This window comes from Mesoplodon densirostris, chromosome 4, assembly GCF_025265405.1.
Source record: "Mesoplodon densirostris isolate mMesDen1 chromosome 4, mMesDen1 primary haplotype, whole genome shotgun sequence".
NCBI classification, from domain to species: Eukaryota; Metazoa; Chordata; class Mammalia; order Artiodactyla; family Ziphiidae; genus Mesoplodon; species Mesoplodon densirostris.
Genome location: NC_082664.1, coordinates 160,954,852 through 160,976,342, shown reverse-complemented (window position 1 = coordinate 160,976,342; position 21,491 = coordinate 160,954,852). Strand labels below are relative to the sequence as shown.

At 41.4% G+C, this 21,491-nt stretch overlaps 1 protein-coding gene across 3 annotated transcripts in view; it reads right to left on the bottom strand.

The window, feature by feature from the left end:
- Positions 1–13,443, bottom strand: part of TAF3 (TATA-box binding protein associated factor 3) — a 152,435-nt gene extending 138,992 nt beyond the window's left edge. For 2 of the 3 annotated variants that reach the window (XM_060097592.1, XM_060097593.1), the window contains exons 1-2: positions 13,090–13,349; positions 8,623–8,865 (exon numbers count right to left, since the gene is read on the bottom strand). In XM_060097592.1, coding sequence (XP_059953575.1) covers positions 8,623–8,865; positions 13,090–13,255 — 409 coding nt within the window. In that variant the 5' untranslated portion in view covers positions 13,256–13,349. Of the gene's footprint in view, positions 1–8,622; positions 8,866–13,089 lie in introns of all 3 variants that reach the window. The other variant, XM_060097594.1, reaches the window with a different exon arrangement.
- Between the last annotated feature and the right edge of the window lie 8,048 nt (positions 13,444–21,491).

The following is a 21,491-nucleotide window of genomic DNA, read 5'->3' as shown; positions in this document are numbered from 1 at the left end:
CAACCCAGTTGTAGTAAGTACCCCAACTGCCCAGATTGTGAACTGGAAATGCCATTTCCCAAGAAGCCAAGGCTTTCTTGGAAAAGTGACTGATTCCGAGTGTGGCACAAGAATATACAAGATGAGCTAGGACACTGTGAGACACCAGATAGCAAGGGCACCGTCAGAGACCACTAGCATCATGTCAAAAGGATTCGGAAGCCAGACTGAAGAAACCTCCACTGGCCAAAAGATGGGAAGATCTGGTTTGCAATAAGGGTAAGAATTGTAATGAAAGAAACCTAACAAATATCTTTAAATCTATGAGTTCATAATGATATACTTTAAAAAAAAATTAGTCACCTATGAATGACAAGGAACCAATTCATTATCTTAAAGACTAGGGAGATAAAATGAAAGAACCAAGCATTTATCCTGCTTTTGCTGTATGAACTAAGTAACTAAACAGTGGATGAGGGAAAGGATTTCTTTATAAAATTATTCCAATTAAAGAATGAGATAAAAACAAACCGATAGAATATCAGTACCTTGTGACCCCAACGAATGAATAGACCTAGGCAATGAGCACTGAAACTCCTAGTATCAAAAAGAGTGAAAACCAGGGACTTCCCTGGTGTCACAGTGGTTAAGAACCCGCCTGCCAATCCCACCCCTCTAGGTGGTGACCACCTAGAGAGGTGGGATAGGGAGGGTGGGAGGGAGACACAAGAGGGAGGGGATATGGGAATATATGTATATGTATAGCTGAGTCACTTTGTTATACAGCAGAAACTAACACAACATTGTAAAGCAATTATACTCCAATAAAGATGTTAAAAAAAAAAAAAGAATCCACCTGCCAATGCAGGGCACACAGGTTCGATCCCTGGTCCGGAAAGATCCCACATGGATCACTGGTCCGGCAAGATCCCACATGCCACGGAGCAACTAAGCCCCTGCGCCACAACTACTGAGCCTGCGCTCTAGAGCCCGCGAGCCGCAGGTACTGAGCCCGCGTGCCACAACTGCTGAAGCCCGCACACCTAGAGCCCATGCTCTGCAAAAAGAGAAGCAACCGCAATGAGAAGCCCGAGCTCCACAACAAAGAGTAGCCCCTGCTCGCTGCAACTAGAGAAAGCCTGTGTGCAGCAACGAAGACCCAACACAGCCAAAGAAAAAAAAGAGTGAAAACCAGACATTATTTGCCTCCTGATGAAGGAAAATGACCCTGCATCTATCTTGCCAGAGGTACTGATCAATCCTCAGATTCTTGCTGCCAATTTCCAAGAAACACATTGTGTTGCACCATGAGTACACAGTCAGCAAAATCCAGACTGGGAAATACTGTAAGTCCAACCATCCAGGTTCCTCTACGAATACATTGTAAGGAAAAAAAGGGATTTGGTGGGGGCAGGGAATTACAGGGAGGACCTGTAAATTAAAAGAAACTTTAAAAGACATGTGAAGTAAAAAGAGGGGCTATGAAAAGAAATTAAAGTATCTAGAGATACATGTTTGACTGACAGAACTATAAAGAAAAGCAAAGCAGTAATGTGCTATAAAGTGAGGACAGTGGAGGGAGGGAAGAGGGGCTGGGCATGTGGAGGGCTCTGGGGTGGCTGGTAAAGTTTTATGCATTGAACTGGGAGATGGTTAAAAGGTATTTTCTTTATAATAATTCACTAAGCTATACCCACCCCCCCAGAAAAAAACAGATCAGTAAGGATAAAAATTTCCTTTAAGTCAACCCATTAGGCAGTACTTGGGATCTCACTGAGAGCTGCTTCAAGAAAAGGATGGAGGGAGAAGTCAGATGGCAGTAGCTTGAGAAATAAATGGTAGGGAGCGAAATAGACACATATTCTTGAGTCTAAGGAGTCAAAACACTTCCTATTAAAAGATCTCGAAGGATTCATACTTTAAACAAGGTTATTCATGGTGAATGGGAGTATGAGGAAAATAACGAGGACCTTTCGTTTTATACTGAACATACTTAGGCAATATTTCTTTTTGTTTTTTCAACATGCTTGTGTTACTTTTGTTAATTATTTTGAACCTGTAAATGTTTATCTTTTAAAAGAGCTTCATAGTGACTTTCCTGGTGGTTCAGTGGTTAAGACTCCATGCTCCCAATGCAGGGGAGCTGGGTTCAATCACTGGTCAGGGAACTAGATACCGCATGCCGAAACTAAGATCCCACATGTGGCCACAAAAGTCCCGCGTGCCGCAAGTAAGATCCAGCACAGTCAAATAAATAAATAGAACTTCCCTGGCGGCGCAGTGGTTAAGAATCTGCCTGCCAATTCAGAGGACACGGGTTCGATCCCTGGCCCAGAAGATCCCACATGCTGCGGAGCAACTAAGCCCGTGCGCCACAGCTACTGAGCCTGCGCTCTAGGGCCCATGAGCCACAACTACTGAGCCCCCATGTCACAACTACTGAAGCCCAGGTGCCTAGAGCTCCACAATGAAGAGCAGCCCTGCTCGCTGCAACTAGAGAAAACCCGCGCGCAGCAACGAAGACCCAACGCAGCGAAATAAAATAAAATAAAATATAAATAATAAAAAATAAATATTTTTAAAAAAAAACTACACACAAAACAATATTTAATAAATAAATAAATAGACAAACAAATAAATAAAAGAGCTTCATAATATAAGCCCTGGGGGAGAAGAGACAAATTGAGAAGAATTTCAAATAGTTTCTGGAGATGAGTTTAATTTGAAGGTGGAAATACTCCACCTTCAAAGAGGGGGCATGTAACTCCCTGCTCCTTAACTGTGGGCTATGTGTAAGGAATTTTTTCCAAAGATTACAGTGTGGGAAGCAGGAAAGAGGGTATCTTTACAGTGGAGAAACCTGAGAAACACTACCTCGGCCAGGTGACCAAGGTCAACATCAATACTGATCAATCACGTTGATAGGATGTTCCCCTAATATGTGATGAAAATGGCACTTTACTTCTGTGGTCTTCCTCCCCCAAAACTCGTTAACTCCAGTCCGATCATGAGAAAAGCCTCAGACAAATTCCAACAGAAGGGCATCTACAATATATCTGACCAATACTTCTCAAAACTGTCAAGGTCATCAGAAACAGGGAAAGTGAGAAACTGTCACAGCCAACAGGAGCCTAAGACAGGACAACTAAAGTAATGAGTATCCTGGATGAGATCCTGGAACGGAAAAAGGATATTAGGTAAAAACTAAAAATAATGGGCTTTAGTTAATAATAATGTATCGACGTTGGTTCATTAACTATAACAAACATCCCATAGTAAATATAACATACTAACACTACAGAAAACTGGGTACAGGATATAAGGGGACCCTCTGTACTATATTCTCAATTTTTCTGTAAACCTAAAACTAAAAAATAAAGTTAATTTAAAATATTTTAGAAATAAAAGCCCTAAAAGTAGCAACATCACAGTATCTTTACCAAGTTTGCTAGGTTGAGGTTGGTAAGTTTCTGCAATAAATGAAGCAGAGTAAATGGTTTCTATTTATTTTTTCTTTCTCAAATATTATGGACAGATCAACAGACCACCTGAACACTACTGAACACACTCTGAGAACCAAACAATGACTTTGGCAGAGAATGCTATTTTTCATGCATTCCTCAGCACAACAAAACAGGGAAGAAAAATTTGTTACTGTTGTGAATATGAAAATACGTATGACAGGCTGGTGGGAGAATGTTCTTGGTAAAACACACTGGGTACCGGCCATCAGAACTGTAACAGTCTACACAAGACATGCATTTATAAAATACTTCAAAGAGGTCTCACTTGTAAACATTTAATCAGATACAACGGGCAGGAATGCTTTCTACTTCATCTCCTCCCACACCATCTTCACAGGGCTGACAATCAGAGAGCTCCTCCATCAAGCACGAACCCTAGCCCAGCTGTTAAGTTTGTGTTCCCTCAGCCCCTAAGCATGTGATTAACATTGATTTAGATTTATTCTTATTGTCAAGTGACTTCACAAATGTATATTGTCTTTCAAGTGAAAAGGAAATTCCTCAAGAGTGAGGAAGCAGGACATCCCAGGTGGCACAGTGGTTAAGAATCCGCCTGCCAACGCAGGGAACACAGGTTCGAGCCCTGGTTCGGGAAGATCCCACATGTTGTGGAGCAACTAAGCCTGTGTGCCACACTACTGAGCCCCCACGCCACACCTACCTACTGAAGTCTACATGCCTAGAGCCTATGCTCTGCAACAACAGAAGCCACTGCAATGAGAAGCCTGCACACTGCAACGAAGAGTAGCCCCCGCTCACTGCAACTACAGAAAGCCTGCGCACAGCAACAAAGACCCAACACAGCCCCAAATAAATAAATAAATAAATAAATTTTATATTAATATAATAATAATTATAATTATTATATAATTATAATATAATATATAATATAATAATAATACATTTTTAAAAAGAGGAAGAGAGATGGGACATTCATTGTTACGTGTCCTATGTGTTCAGCACCGTACTATTCTATACAAATGTCTTACAAAATCTCTCACTTAGCCCTCACCATCACTCACGTGGCAGGTATTATACCTATCCTATGGATGACGGATATGACGTTCGGAAAAGTAAAGTGACTTGGTGAGACTGTAAACTCAGTAACTAGTTGAGTCACGTCTGAACAGCTCCACGAAGCCCAAGCTTCTTCTACTACAGCCCGCTGCCCCTTCAGGCCTTCTAGGCTTCCACCCGCACCAGGCGACTTAGAGACTGCTGTGCGTGGAGAAGACGTTCACACGCTTTTTTGAGGAGAACCAAGTCAAAGGATTGATAAGAGGGTAATGCCATGACAGTACTTTGCGAACAAAATGTTATGACCAAAGTCTGACCATGTCCGTGGCTCTTACGAAAATAAAAACAAAATAAAAAGCTTGGTGAACAGGTGTTATTATCAAAGCTGTTCACGTCTGTACCACACTGTGCACCACTAACCAGAATACTAGACACTTTCTAACATGCTGTGCCTGTGTCAGGTTGTAAATGATTTATTAAGTTGACTTGTGTGGCTATATTAAAAAATGGTAACCACAGGACTGTATTTTATGTGCTTTTCCATGAATAAGGGGAGAAGTTTTTGACAAGCATCTTATTGCACTGCCTATCATTACTACATCCTTATGAACCATACACATATCGTATGAATCAGCAATATCTCTGCTCCTTAGAAAATCCCTAAGTGTTAGCTGAAAAGAGAAGTGGTCAAGGCTTACATTATTCTCCTCTTAAAAGGTTTATCATTTTTATTGAAGAAAAGTTGAAATAAGATTCTTCTTTTGCTTCAAATAATCCAGAAGAGAAACTGAAAAATTTACTATTGTAATTTCAGACATAAGTCACTAGCTAAAATCACTGAATTCTTTTTCATACTTCCTTCACTACCCAGCAAAAACCTACTATCTCAGTTACGTTTCCTTGGCAGTATTTAAACATGATAACTGTATCAGTTGGAGAGAATTTCACTGTGCCATAAAAATGAAACGAAACGGTTAAGTGTAGATTATAATCAAAGTCTTAGCCTTGGTTTTGAGTAATGAGTTCATTAGGGCTTATTACATTATTAAAAATAATTAAATAACTCTCTAAATGAATAAATGCAGGCCATGCATGGACCAGAGATGAACCTGTGCGTGAACCAGGAACTGAGATTAATCAAATATGAATTCAAATTTTCAAAAAGACTAGAAAAAAATTAAACAATATAACTATTAAACAGGAGGTGTAACAAGAGACAGAACGAAATGAAAACTACAAAACAGATTTAGAAAGCTCCAAAGCGCACCGAGAAAATGGACAAAACTTTCCCCATGAGGAAGACAGTAGTTCCGACTGAATCACACGCCAACTGATAACGAACCTAAGTCTTGGCCATTACACATTACCACCGTCTAACCCACTGACATAAAACTCAAATCCTTCTGAGATCACTGATGTGCCAGTTATATACAGTGCCTTTCCTTTAGTTTCCTCCTACGTAACGCCTTCAGTTTCCCCCCCAGCATTTGATTACCATTCATGTTTTCTTAGCACAATTCCAAATTTTGTGTACTTCTAAGTGGCCTTTCAGCTAAAAATTTCAGAGCCATACAAAGATTATTCTAAAGAACAAGAGGACAGATCACGGACTGACTTAGCACTACTTTCATGAAGAGGCCCAGGATGCTGAGTAAATCACATCCAATGACAACAGCAAAGAAGGACATTCCAGGCCTACTTGACAGTCATGACCTGTTTATACGAGAAAATGGAGTTCTTTTCAATACAGCTACTACCAGGCCTCCGCCCGAGAAACCCTCCTTTGCTAATTTTAATATTGAAACGTATTTGTTATATTTTTAAAGTAAATAAATATACGCTTAGAGATGCTGTAACAAATGTAAGTTTCTAAGATCAAAAACACTGACATTGGGGAATGAGGGGTTTAAAGAGAACGACTTTACATAGGGGGCTACAAACAGTAAGATTTCCTCCAAGGTACTAAAGGCTACAAATACAAATAAATTCAAAGGTGGGGAGGAGACAGAGTTTTAGCAGCTACTAAGGAAAGCTGGGCATGACCGAGATGCATGTGGAGATTTCCAGGTCCTGCTGTTCACGTACCATTAGGCCAGAAAAGGAGAAACAAGGAACCTCTACAGGCAAGATTCTATAAACAACGTTTACTTGAATTGAGTTCAAGAACATTTACTGAAGGCACCCTCTGTATCACATTTACTGGTGAAACTGATTGCTGCCTTCAGTCAGGATTAAATCTCTAAGAACTTTAAGCAGAAAAGTGCTAAGCTGTCAAGCAGAGTCTTTTTCCAAGGGACTCAAACCAGAAAGCTATGACAACTTTCCAAAAGGTTACAGCGAGTTCTTTCCACACCCATGGTGCCTATCACCAAGCATGAACACAGCACTTCACCTCAGCACATTTGATTACAGCACCTGCACTGTTGAGTAGAGCCCGCTGCCCCCAGATCCAGAGTGTCTGATGGCCACGCACCAACCCAGGATCAATCTCTACAATTTAGGGCCACTGTTCATCCGGTTTTTCAGATGAGGAAACACTGACACACGGATTGTAAAACAACTTCCTTCATGTCTAAAGCTAGTCTCTGAAACAAGTAAGTAACACTTCAAAATGCTAGTAAAGTGCAATTGGAGATTAGAAGAAATGAACCACAAGAAACTGGGACCCTCAGGAATTGCTGGTGGGAAGGAAAAATGGTGCAGCCACGGTGGAAACAGTATAGCTGTTCCTCAAACAATTAAATATAGAATTACCATATGATACAGCAATTCCTCTTCTGAGTACAGACCCCAAAGAACTGAAAAGCAGGGAATCGGGTATTTGCAACGTTCACAGTATTATGTGCAACACCCAAAAGGTAGAAACAATCCAAGTATCCATCAACAAGTGAAAAGGTAAACAAAATATGGTTTAATACGCACAATGAGGTATCATTCCACCTTAAAAAGGAGAGAAAGTCTGACACCTGCTATAACATAGATGAATCTTGAAGACATTATGCTAAGTGAAGTAAGCCAGACACAAGATAAGTAAGATTCCACTTGTATGAAGTACTTAGAGTAGTCAAATTCATAGACAGAAAATAGGATGATGGCTGCCAGGGGCTAAGAGGATGAGGAGTTATTGTTTAATGGTTACAGAGTCGGAGGTTAAAAAGTTCTGGAGATGAACAGTGGTGTTGGTAGCATAACAATGTGAATGTACTTAATACCACTGAACTGTACATCAATAAAAAGGTTAGAAAGTTATTTCTGCCATCATTGGCATTATCCTGAAGCACATCTATGGCTTTAGAATTTTAAAAAATAAAGAAATTTCAGCTTTTCCATTTTTTAACAAGAAAAAATATCCTGTACCTGCGTTAAAGACCACAAATTACTATGTATCTCTTTAGAATCTTAGTGAACCTAAATGATTAACATGTAAAATCATGCAGGAAAAAAGGAACTCTGCATGGATTGACTACTGTGCCTGATTAGGTATTATTTTACAATAAAAATTCTATATGACCAAACATAAACATTTCTACTCATCATAAAAATGCAGATAGCACGCTCTCACTGCTGATGGCCCATATTCAATCCTTGGTCAGGGAACTAAGATCCCACAAGCCACACAGCGCGGCCAAAAAAAAAAAAACAGATAAATAGATAAATCTGCATAATATTAGTGAATGTTCACTCACTCACTGTTTCCAGTATTATCCAACTCACATTTATAATAAGGGGGAAGGGGGAGAGCTACCCCAATTTTCTTTATGTTTCAAAGGCTTTCTCATTTACTTAATATCCCATTCTCATATAATACATCTTTGATAGACTTCTCTCTGTGGTCACATTCTGTTCTCCCCTACTTAAAATCAAAGCCTCATCAGACATACCCTTGATTCCATGGCTCTGCCTGGTGAGGCCCGCTGCAAGTTTGTTGGCTTAAAGGTTAGAATAATTTGTAAGTAGTATTACAATATTTTTACTCCATTTCTAGAATTTATATGTTAGCATAACTTTTTATGTAATTCAGTTAGGAAACCTAAGAAGATTAAAAACCCGTTAAAATAGTTACAAATATATGAGCAAGAAACAAACAAAAAACCCCACAAACCTTCTTGAGAAGACACAATGGGTGGCATGTAATCGGGGATGTATTCTTTTCTTTCCTCTGCATCCTTACTTCCGGGTTGAGGAAACTGAAGTACGTTGTTCTTGCTAACAGGAAATGAAGGAATTTGATGTGGGAAAGTGACAGGTTCAATGTTGTGGATATAGTCTTCTAGTTCATGAAGGCTAACCCCCATAAGTTGGAAAGCTTCACCAACATCATCCAAAATTGGGTCTGTCCGGCCATCTGAAACAAAGTCAAAAGCAAAGCAAATTATTTTAAGCAAATTCCATGAATATTTTTTAAAATATTAAGAAAAAAGTATTAGGTAAATATGCAGCTCAGAATCAAATATACTATATACTTAAGACTCAGTTACTGGAAAAAATTGAATAGATTTTCAATAGAATATCATATTGTTTAAATATTAGAAAGTTGACTCTGAAAGTCAATTTTAAATATGATCTGACAACCAACCAGAACACCATAGACAATTCATACTAACAATCAGCCAGTACAGAACTAGTGTCAAAAGTAACTTATAGATGGTCAACAGCAGCTGGGACAGTGGCTGACACAAAGTAAATGCCCGATAAATATTTATTATATTTTATCAAATAAGTATTGATAGAATGCTGAGCTAGGTAAATATTCATTCCATTTTCTCTACTGCTCAGTGATACAACTCTGGAAACTACAACAGTGGTTGGCATATAGTTGGCACTTCATAAACATTTGTTGAATGAATTACACCACTGAATCAGTTTTTTAGATCCAAGAAAATGTGCTGAAAAGGCTTAGACCATAAAGGTAATTTACATGTAATTTTTAAATGTATTTAGAAGACACCGTATAAAATGGGTAGAGATAAAATGATAAAACGTTAGATATAGTGAGATTCTCTTTACAAAAGGAAGTTTCTCCTCTGCCTGCCCTTAGCAGAACTTAAGGTCTCTACATCTTTTAAAACTTCTATGAAAATTCCAGTTCCAGATTTCCAATAAATAGCTTATTTTTTTTAAACTATAATCTCCTATGATCACGCCAAACTCGGTTTGTCTGAAATTAAATCATGATGTAAAATGGAAAAGAATAATCCAAAGTTCATAAAAATTAGACACATGTTTGCTCACACCCACACAAGGAAACTTCTGGAAGGATATACATCCAACTGTAACAGTTTATGGGGCTGAAAGCTGCAGAACAGGGGAAGGGCAGAGTTGAAGCAGGAGACTCGTTTCTAACTTCAAAGATTTTGTCGTCTGAATTTTTATACAAGTATGGGTTACTTCTTTGACGTAGAAAAAAGAGAGGATAAATAAAATGAATACTCATTCTTTCCCTTAATGACAGGCATTTCAACTCTTTGATTCTTATTAAAAGCAGTATTCTTTTCTCAATCTTAAAAATGTGGTCCTCTTGAATTCTTCCACATTTTTGCAATTTCAACCCAAGACCTTCTGGTGTTCCCCCTGCACCCTTTTGGGTCCTGGCTTTCAGAATTTTTCCTTTCTCTCTCTTCCTACTCTCACTGTCTTAGCCTAGTTTCAAGTTCTCCCCCCTGAGCCTCTCTTGCACTTAACCGACAGCACAATTGTCTTGAAGCATCATTTTCATCACACAATCCCCTTCCGTAAGAGTATGCAGTGTTTCCCACCACGTTGTAATTTCTCTCTGTTAAGTCCCTCCCTAATCTGATCTTGCTCCATTTAACATTTTCCTCTAGCACCTTCCAAATGAACTGGTTACATATGCCAAGCTGGCCGCCTCACTTACTCCCACTTGGTTATCTCAGGTTATGCTTTTCTCTACCTGGCATGCTCCTTACATTATACAACCTTGCTTCACGGCTCAACTCAAATCTCATCTTTCCAGTGAATCCTGCCCTGGAACCCAGAGTGTGCATGTGTCTTTCCTTCACCGTATTCCTTTTGCATTTACTGCCTATACCTATACTGTGCACTGCTTTCAGTGTATACACACATTATTTAATGTATAATACAATGCATACAGAAACTTCTGCTCCTGAATGCTTTGGCAAATCGTTACCTTAGGGAAATTTTCAAATGCATTATTTGTTGAATTGATAGTAACTTCTGAGACTTGCTTTAACTTTAGAGCATTTTTTAAAAAATGAACAAATCAGTTTGTTTTTATTGACATTTCGACACCCTTTTACACACCTTACGGGCAGGGATTGTGCCTAAGTAAGCCTATGTCTCCGACATGTAGCACAGAACTCAGATCATAAGTGGTGCTTAATAAACGTGTGTCAGAAAGACAAAGGAAATAAAGAAACAGAATACAAGATTGCATAGTGGTGACCTGATGTTACAGAATTCTGGTTCAAAATAAGAATAGTGTAGAGAAAAGAATATTTAAAAGTCTATGACTAATAAGTATACCAGGAATTAGCATTTTCAAAAAGTCACCAAACCACAATGGAGAATAATGAACCCGATCATCATATCCTCACTAAAAGCAAGAAAATCATAACAGAAATTGGTTAATTGTCGAGGTTCACATGAACACAAAACAGGGATCACCCGATGACTCTAGAATACCTGGTTGCTTGGAGTGCCAGCACCTGTCTGGTACCATGTATAAGGCAGGAACAGTACTATGTATCCAGGGTTATTCTGATTACCTAAAGGTACAGAACATCTGTCCTCATTTAGGGAACTTGGTAGCAAAAATATAACCTGGACTACGCATGCTGTAACAGTATACGCAAGCACCAGAAGGGAGGAGGGAGGGAAGAGAAGCAAAAGCAGACAGCGGTGTGCTGGTGGTGTACTTTTAAAATCAAGATGAATGAGAGCTACTCAGCAGTTCCAAATTCAGATTAGAAGTATCCATGAAATCAAGCTGTCTAAAAAAATACACATTTTTAAAACTCAAAAGGTGAAATGACTAAATAGTTATTATGGCGGTGGATTATCAGTTCACTTATTTATTCAACAAATATTTCCTGGGTGCCTATTCTATTATGGCACTGTACTAGGTTACAAAATATAAATATAATATAATAAATTTGTCTCCTGGGGAGGGGAGAGGGGAGGGTGAGAGATATACATAGATGATTACAAAACAAGGTGTTCAATAACATAGCAGAAATATGCACAGAATTATGAGAACAGATATCACGAGTTTGCTAAAGCAAGTGATAAGTAAATCTCAAACTAGAAGTCATACTACTGGTGGACCAGGGTGCGAAGGACATGCTAGGAAACAGCATGCATGCAGGAATGGAGGCTTAAAGTGTTTCGGAAAAGGCAGGTAGCTCAGCACAGTTGCAGATTTAGGATGACAGAATGGCAGAAGATAAGAAAAATACTAGCTCACAAAGGGAAGTGTGTGCTGCTTGAGAGCTTAGATTTTTCAGCCTGTAACCAACTGAAATATTTTTAAGAATGACAAAACCAGATTTGCATGATGGAGAGATTAACAGATTATTCTGGCAGCACTATGGCACTGGAATGGAATTTGGGGCCTAAGAAGTAAAGTGTATTCATGGGTCTCAACTTGTCAGTGGAGCAACCTCTTTAACAAAAAATATCCTATGAAACACTTCACCCAGTTTTCCAGCTTAACACCTGAAAAATAATGCCCCAAAACTTAAATGAGGGGTAGTTCCCCCTCCACACACACAGACTTCCCAATAATGAGATGATGTGTTGCTTCTACTAAATATTCCAACTTAGTAAATGCCACCAGCTATACATACTACCAGACATTCGCGTAAAAACCATGTACTGTAGCCCAGATTACCTGGGGAGCCTTGTAAATTGCCGACGATCCCTCTACCACACTTTGATAACCACTGACACAAAAATATAGAAGAGGAGGAAATCAATGGGCGGCTGAGACGTAAGCCACAGGTAATCTAAGTGAAACTGACCAAGTCGGCCTTGGGAAGGAGTAAGCAGAGATGCTGTCTATGAAACGAACACATACAGAAAGAAGAGGCAGTGTCCCTAACGGAGCAGAGCTGTCAACGAGTATGTGTTGTCAGGAGCTGAAGAATGGCCAGGCTTGTAAGAAACGGCCGGTAGACGGAGCGCCTGTGACAACTAGTTGTAGTAGTTTGCGGGCAAGGGAGGAAAAGGACCAAAGTAACAGAGGCTGTAAGACATTCTGGAGATGGTTCTACACGCAGCCAAAAGTAGACGATGATTAAGACCGATGATCAGATCACAGAGGAGGGCAGAGGCTGTGGAGCTGGGAGCGGGGACAGGGCTCGGGCTACGGGCGGGATAAGTTAGCGGCTGACGAAGAGGGACCAAAGGGATGACTCGAGTTTCCAGGGACAGTGGAAGACAAGGGGCGTCAGGGGCCGAGAAGACACCCAGTCGCGGGGTGGGGGTGAAGGACCAACACCTCCTGGACGCCGGTAGAGCGAAGGGGAACGCGGAGGTGTCACCCGTGACTGGCCAGAGGCAGCCCTCCCGCACCCAGCCCGGTACTCACACAGCTCAGAGTACCGGTGGCAGCCCCGTCCCAGCTGCTGCAGGTAGCGCTGCAGCACGTCCGTGAGGAGGTGGCAGGCGCTGAGTTGCACCGAGTCCCAGCCCAGCGCCTGGCAGATCTGCGCCACCGAGACCCTCAACAACGACCTGGAGTAACTCTCGCACATCCCGCTCCGTGGACTCCACCGCAGTCCTTGCTGCCACTTCTCTCCACCCCCGCCGCCTAACCTTAGAAGAGCCCCTGATTCATCCTCTAGGGCCCCCGCGGCGGGGAAATCGTCCCCCCCGACCCCCGGCGACCACCTCAAAGCCTCAGCAGCACGGAGCGCGCCAGCCTGAGAGCCGCCATTTTGGACTCGCTCCGCCTCCCGTTGGATGGTCGCCGGGGGGAGGCAGCACTAGCAGAGTGCGGAGCGCGCCGATGAGGAAGCTCCGCCCCGTTGGAGCAGAGCGATGGTCCCGGTATCGACTCTCGGGCCTGGAAGGATGCAGGAAACGGCAGCTCGGAGCGCCGGTGGAGGATGCGCCCGAGGAGGCAGGTGCTTGCGGCCTTCCCGGGGTGCTCGCTCGCAGATGGAGGAGGGAACGTCAGTGGTTCAGGGGCTGAAGAGCGAGCCGGGATATGAAACTGAAATGCAGGTGTTAGAGAAGAGTGGGAACCTGAGAGGCTGTGAGTGCAGGGGTGGTATTTGGGGAGTGGAAACTTCAGGACTCTCCCAGACTTGGATCTAATCCTCTGCTTGCCTCTGCTAAAAAAAAAGAGCTGCATACCATTGTATAGATTAAATCAGGTCCAAGCTGTTAAGCATGCCATTCAAAACTCTTCACAATAGGGCGGGGTGCAGGGTGTGGCCAGCGTGGCACTGACCTCCGGGCTAAATTTACGGGGGCAGCAGAAAACGTAATCAAGATCAATAATATTTTAATACAATTAAAAAAAAAAATCCGACCACTGCCCCCGAATTCCGGCCTCACTCTCTTCTTTCTAATCCCAGCCCTGGTTTCAATAAAACTTTATTTACAAAAACGGGTGGCATGCTTGTGGGCAAGAGTTTGCCGATGTGCCCTTCACCAGCCTCTGGGATCTGTCAAAGGAAGAAAGGACTCAGTTGCCTGCGGAAAGGCCTTAACTCAGTGAAACAGTCTGTGTATGGAGAACTGTTGCCTGCCCCAGTCTTCTCCTCGCTCCAGCCAATTGTTGCCAGATCTTAACCAGATGCGGGACACCGAGATTTTGTGATCAATAGCTCGATCAATATTTTTAACTATTGGAATAACATTTTTAAAGTTTTAATTTGCAAGCCAAACTAATCCCACGGTTAAGCCAGATTCAGCCTATGGGTAGCCAGGTTGCAGTGGCTCACCGACTCAGTCTGTTTATCCTTTTGTGCTTTTTTCTTCTAAGAGCTTCTGGAGTGTTCCTACCTTCCCCTCCTCTCTCTCCTGTGTTCCCCTCTTCTTGCACCTATCACAGTGCATTTAGTATTTGAGTTTACATACCTCTCCAATAAACTATGAGTTGCTGCATGGCTCTACGTTTTCTTTATACGGACCATTCCAGAACTTTGAACATAATATTCAATTTTTTTGAAGTCCCAGAAACCCAGTAGAATGGAAAATATGATTCTTCCGCTAAATGACAATCTGTAGACAAGGAGCAAGATACTAGGTGGCAGGGTGCCTATAATATTTTCTCCACTGACACTTCTGTCCCCAAGATTATCAAGGACCTTCTAGATGCTAAATCTGGGGGACACTTTTCAGTCCTAGACTTGCTTGACCATTTTGTAGCCATTTGATAATGTTGAACACTACCTTAATTTTGAAACTCTTGTACCTTGGATCTCACACCACCCTGCTCTCTTCTGTTCCAATACTTCTGGAGGCTCCTTTTACATCTCTTATATTGCCTCTGTGTGTGTGTTTTACCCCTTAATCTTTTATTTTGGAAAATTTCAAACCTACAGAAAAGTTGAAACAAGTATAAACAGAGGTACACACTTCACCTAGATTCACCAATTGTTAATATTGACTATTTTGCCACATTTACTATGTATACATACACATACACACGCACAAACCTTTTGTTTTTTTTTTTCAGAACAGTTTGAAAATAAGTTGCAAACTTCGTAACATTTAACCCGGGAACAATTCAGCATGTGTATCCCCAGACAAGGACATTCCCCTACATAACCAAGTGTCGCAGATTCAGTTCTCCAGTTCTGAGGTGGAGATCAACCTGCAGGTTTATTGAGTGCTGCTGAGATCCACACCTGTGCAAGGGAAGGGGGTTGCACTGCATTTTCAAGGAGGGCCTCAAGCAATCCCATAGGGAGCTCTAACTCGGGGATGGCCTATCACCTCAGTCCTGAGTTGGGACAAGGGGGCTGGACCTTTATATTCCCTTGTTGGTAAGTCATTGCCTGAGGGCTTCCCTGGAAAGGGTGTGTGATCTCGGGCAAAGGAGCTGAGCGCAGCTGGGGCAATTCCACAGAACACTGAAGCCTTTAATCCTGAGCAGTGCATTATGGTAGTCCTTACTGTCTTAGTTCCTTCTGGCTGCCATAACTCAGACGGGGTAACTTAACAACAGACATTTATTTCTCACAGTTCTGGAGGCTGGAAGTCTGAGATCAGGGTGCAGCACGGTCATGTGAGGGCCCTCTCCTGGGGCACAGATTTCTCAGGTTGTATCCTCACAAGGTGGGAGGGGCTAGGGAGCTCTGTGGGATCTCTTTTATTTAAAGCATTAATCCCATTAATAAGGGCTTCACCCTCATTACCTGATTGCTTCCCAATCAGGTAATAACACTGTCACATTGGGCATCAGTTATTATTTATAAAATATTGGCTATATTCTCTGTGCTGTATATTACATCCTTGTATCTTATTTTATACCTAGTAGTTTGTACCTCTGAATCCCTTTTCCCTATCTTGCCCCTCCCCCAACCCCTGCATTCTTTAGGTCTTTAAGGGTGCCCTGATTTCTGCCTCCCCCTCCCCGCTGCGCCTTCCCCAAGCTGGAGGGCCAATCTCAAAAGTTTGTGCTCAGCCTTCCCACTGCCACAGTTCTTACCCCAGAGGCCAAGGAACCAGCGTGGGGATTGTCCCAACTTCCCCATATGTGTGTTCTACTTACATTCAGGAATCAGGGAATTGAGCCTGAGTGGGTCCATCGACCCGGGGAACCCAGTGTGAGCCGGACCTGGGCCAAGACTCCGTTTATTAGTTGGCCTCCTGTGACCCCACTCTAACTGGGGGCCCACAATGACTCATTTTCTGGTCTCTGTCTCAGTGCAGAGAATGGGTCTTCTAGGTGAGGACTGTGGGCCCCAGTGCAGCAATGGCATCACTTTTTATTCAGCTGGTGTTGGCAGGGGCTCAGAACTGCAGTTTTCAAACTTAACTTAGAGTTTCCAGTGATAACAACAATAATAATAATGTTTCTGAAAGTTGCAAATATCCCATATTAAATAGTAAGAGAAACAAATGTTCATTAAAGGACAAATTATTAGAAAAAAGAAGTTATAACAATGGAAACTCAACCTTGGAATATTAAAGTTAGCATTTCTAGCACTTCAGATACTCTCTAGACAGGTCTCAGAAAGAAGTTATGTAGTAAACCTTACTAATGCAAACATTTGTCATTGTTATTGCACTGATCTGATGCTTAGCAAAGAAGGAGGGGGTGTGACCTGGGGGAAACTTTCAAGCTTGCTTTGTAAGACTCCCTTCTGTGGGTCGAAACTGCATAGCATGGGGTGCTCAGAGTCTTGCTTCAGATCACCTTTCCAGATTGATGTCACCCCAGTAGTTTAATTTCTGTTGGTGATTGCTCCTTCTGTTGGTGAGTTAGTTTAAACCTCACCTCCTTCAGGCTACGATGCCTTTTCAGTCTGGTCATCTAACCCCAAACTGGGCTCATCTTCACCCAGACTTGGCTATGTGCTCACCAATTATAACCTTCCACACGTCTCATTCAGATGTCCCCAGCTTTACTTATACTCATTTATGTGTGTATATGTTTGTGATTTTTTACCTATATAGATTTAAAAAAAGAATCTACCACCACATTCAGGATGCTGAGCAGTTTGATCTGTGCCCATTGCCCTTTTATAACCATACCAGCTTTCCTATTACTCCCCTACCCCAGTCTGTAATCCCAGGCAACCACTAATCTGTTCTCCATTTCTAAAATTTTGTCACATAAAAAACATTATATACATGGAATCACATAGTATATAAGCTCTCAGAATTTTTTTCAGCATAATTTCCTGGAAATTCATGTTACTGTGTCTATTAATAGTTCAAACTCATTTAAAATTATTTATTTATTTTTGGCTGCGTTGGGTCTTCTTTGCTGCATGCAGGCCTTCTCTAGTCGTGGCAAGCGGGGGCTACTCTTTGTCGTGGTGCGTGGGCTTCTCATTGCGGTGGCTTCTGTTGTTGCGGAGCACAGGCTCTAGGCACGTGGGCTTCAGTAGTTGTGGCACAAGGGCTCAGTAGTTGTAGCTCATGGGCTGTAGAGCGCAGGCTCAGTAGTTGTGGCACACGGGCTTAGTTTCTCTGCAGCATGTGGGATCTTCCCGGACCAGGGCTCGAACCCATGTTCCCTGCATTGGCAGGCGGATTCTTAACCACTGCGCCACCAGGGAAGTCCCAAGCTCATTTTTTAGAATTGGATTTTGTCTTCTTACTGATTTGTGGATGTTTAAAAAAACATACACTCTATATACAAGCTTTATTTGTATTGTAAATATCTTCCCTCAGTCGTTTGATAATTTTAATAAAGCCCAATTATCAATGTTTTTCAAATGATTATTATTAATTTTTTTGGCCACACTGTGTGGCTTGTGGGATCTTAGTTCCCTGACCAGGGATTAAAACCAGCCCATGGCGGTGAAAGCGCTGAGTCCTAACCACTGGACCGCCAGGGAATTCCCTAAATGATTAGTTCTTTTTGAGTCATGTTTAAAAATTCTTTGCTATTCCCAATATCATGAAGCCTTTCTCCTGTTTTCTTCAAAAAGCTGTATTATTATACCTTTTATATCTATGATCTCAAATTAAAATTGTGTATGGTGTAAGGTTCAGGGATTTTTCCTAGAGATATCCAGCTGATCCTGCAGCATTTACTGGAAATATTCTTTTCCACATTGAATTACAGTGACTCATAAACCAGGTGGCTGTATACGTATTTGTTTCTAGTCTATTGTGTTCCATTAGTCTATTTTTCTATCCTTGCAACACCACCACACTATCTAATTACCATGACATTTTAAGTAAATCTTTCTTTCCCCTTTTTATTTATTTTATTTTTTTTTCTTTTTGCTGTATGCGGGCCTCTCACTGTCGCGGCCTCTCCCGTTGCGGAGCACAGGCTCCGGACGCGCAGGCCCAGCGGCCATGGCTCACGGGCCCAGCCGCTCCGCGGCATATGGGATCCTCCCAGATCGGGGCACGAACCCGTATCCCCTGCATCGGCAGGCGGACTCTCAACCACTGCGCCACCAGGGAGGCCCTCTTTCCCCTTTTTAAAGCATGGTTATCTGAACTAAGAACAGTGCTGCTATGAATATCTTGTACATGTGACTGCATGCATTTCTCATGAGTATATATTTTAGATCATTGATCATTCAGTATACAAATGTTCAACTTAAGTAGATACTGCCGACCAGTTTTTCAAGGTGTTTATCCTGATTTAAACTCTCAGCATCTATATGTATGGGACTTCAGTCCATATTTGATATAATCATCTCTTTATCTTAGCCATTCTAGGGCTTTTTTCTTTCTTTTTTTAAAAAGCAAATTCGGGGAATCTAACGCAACATTTTAAGCTACTATTCTCCCCCCTCCCATTTTCCTAGGTTATCTAAATAAGTGTTGTCCTTATGAGTTCAGATTCTCAACTATAAGTAAAACTGGGGACATCTGAATGAGATTTTTGGATTTTATCAATATCCTGGTTGTGATATGTTATAGTTTTGTAGAATATTACCATTGGGGGAATTTATTTTTACTTATTTATTTTTTTGGCCGCTCCACCTGCAGTGGAAGCAGAGTCTTAACCACTGGACCACCAGGGAAGCCCCCATTGAGGGGAATTGAGACAACTGTACAAGGGATCGCTCTGTATTATTTCATACAACGGCATGTGAATCTACAATTATCTCAATAGAATGTTCAATTAGAAAACAAGCAAAAATCACACACACAGACACACACAGAGTGCTCAGAAACTTTTGGAAAGAGAATATCTAAGTTCCACACAACCACTATGCATGATTAACCCCACTCATTGGCCATCAGAGAAATATGCAAGTTAAAGGTATTATTATATAACACTACACTCCTACCAGGATGGCAAAATGAAAAAGGGTGACAATACCTAGTGTTGATAAGGACGTAGACAACTGCCAGAAAGAGTATAAACTGGTATCAATTCATCCACTCTGTGAAAGGCTTTGGCAGTGCCAAAGCAGCAGAACATTTACAGAACCTATGGCCAAGCAATCCCACTGCTAGGTATGTACACAACAGAAATTCTTTCAAATTTAAACAAAGAGAGGTGCACAAAAGATTTAGAGAAGCATTTATAATTGTTTCAAGCTGGAAATAACCTAAACGTCCATCAACAGAATTACTAAACTCTAAGATATTTATCACGTGGTAACATAAATGAAAAAAACTGCTCTACAAATGTGAATGAAATCTCCCAGACATAATGTTGAATTTTAAGAAAAAGCAGACCCCAAAGGCTTCATGTGTATGATTCCGTTTACTTAAATTTCAAAAACAATCAAAACACATCTATGGTGATAGAAGTCATGATTGTGGGTACTTTTGTGGAGATAACAAAAAGGGCAGGGACACAAGGGAGGCTTCTGTAATGACAGGACCTTTTAGATCTTGATCTAGATTGTAGATACATGAGTGTTTACACTTTGCAAATTTTCCTGAGCCATAAACTTATGAATTATGCCTTCTTTTGTACATACACTATACTTCAGTAACAGTTTACCAAAAAACCTTACCATGTTTTTTTTTCATTATTTGTCTTTGCTCCAGACTGTAAGCTCCTATAGGGAAGTGTATTATCATTGTAGCTTCAGAATTTAAGAGTGCTAATACACAGAACATCAGAAACACGATATTGAACCGATGGTCACATACGTAGATCAGGCAACATTTAATCACAGATACAGCATTCGTCCCACATCAGTTTCTAAGTATTTTGCAAATATTGATTCATTTAGTCCTCATAACAACCCTATGAGGTAAGTACTATTTTAATCGTCATTTTACAGATGATAAAACTGAAAGATTAAGTAACTTGCCCAATGTCAACACAGCTGGTAAGGGCTGAACTGGGATTCCAACCCAGTTTGCCCCAAGTTTATGCTCTTAACCACTGCTCTATGCATCAAACACTCGTGTGGCTGGTAAAGTTAAATCCTTGCTTAGTTTTATTTCTCAAGACCCCATGCTGCATCTGCAAGAAAGTAGTGGAAGTGCAAACTTTCTAACACAAATTAATTTGCAACACAAATGAGCTGATGTCACTCATATGCCAAGAACTCTTATGTTTCAATGAGAAAAAGAGAAAAACTCACTTAAAAAAATGGGCAACGAATGAGTAGTCTATTGTCTTTTCACCCATCAGATCATTAAAGATTAAAAGACAAAGTCTCAGCAAGTGGAGGAAATCAATTTCATACACCGTTAGCACAGGTTTACAACCTTTTTTGAGAGCCATTTGGCAGTGTCTATTAAATTAAAAAATGTACATAGTCTGAGTCATCGATTCCACTTCCAAAAATTAAGAACACAGAAGTACTCGTCCAAGTGTGCAAAGACTTCCCCAAGGATGCTTATTAACAACTATCCTTGTGACATTTCAGAGCAACACAGGTAAAGACCTATGAGCCTTCAGAGAAAAACAAATGTCACAAAGGCTCAGAAATCAAAATGCCTCTTGTAACATTTCAGGGAAGCTAGAAAATGACCCTGAGATTCTGTTCAGTTTATCTTTCTCTGGCAGCCTTCTTCTTAAAGTGGCAACACTGCTCTTTACAGGTTTGTGGTTGCTAATCCTTTTTTTTTTTTTTTCTTCCTGTGGCACTCGGGCCTCTCACTGCTGTGGCCTCTCCCACTGTGGAGCACAGGCTCCGGACGCGCAGGCTCAGCGGCCATGGCTCACGGGCCCAGCCGCTCCGTGGCATGCGGGATCCTCCCGGACCGGCGCACAAACCCGTGTCCCCTGCACCGGCAGGCGGACCCTCAACCACTGCGCCACCAGGGAAGCCCGCTAATCCATTTTTATATTACTTATTGTTCATTTTTATGAATAGTTATTGGTAAAATAATAGCATATGCATGTATTTATTTAATGTTTTTTAACAA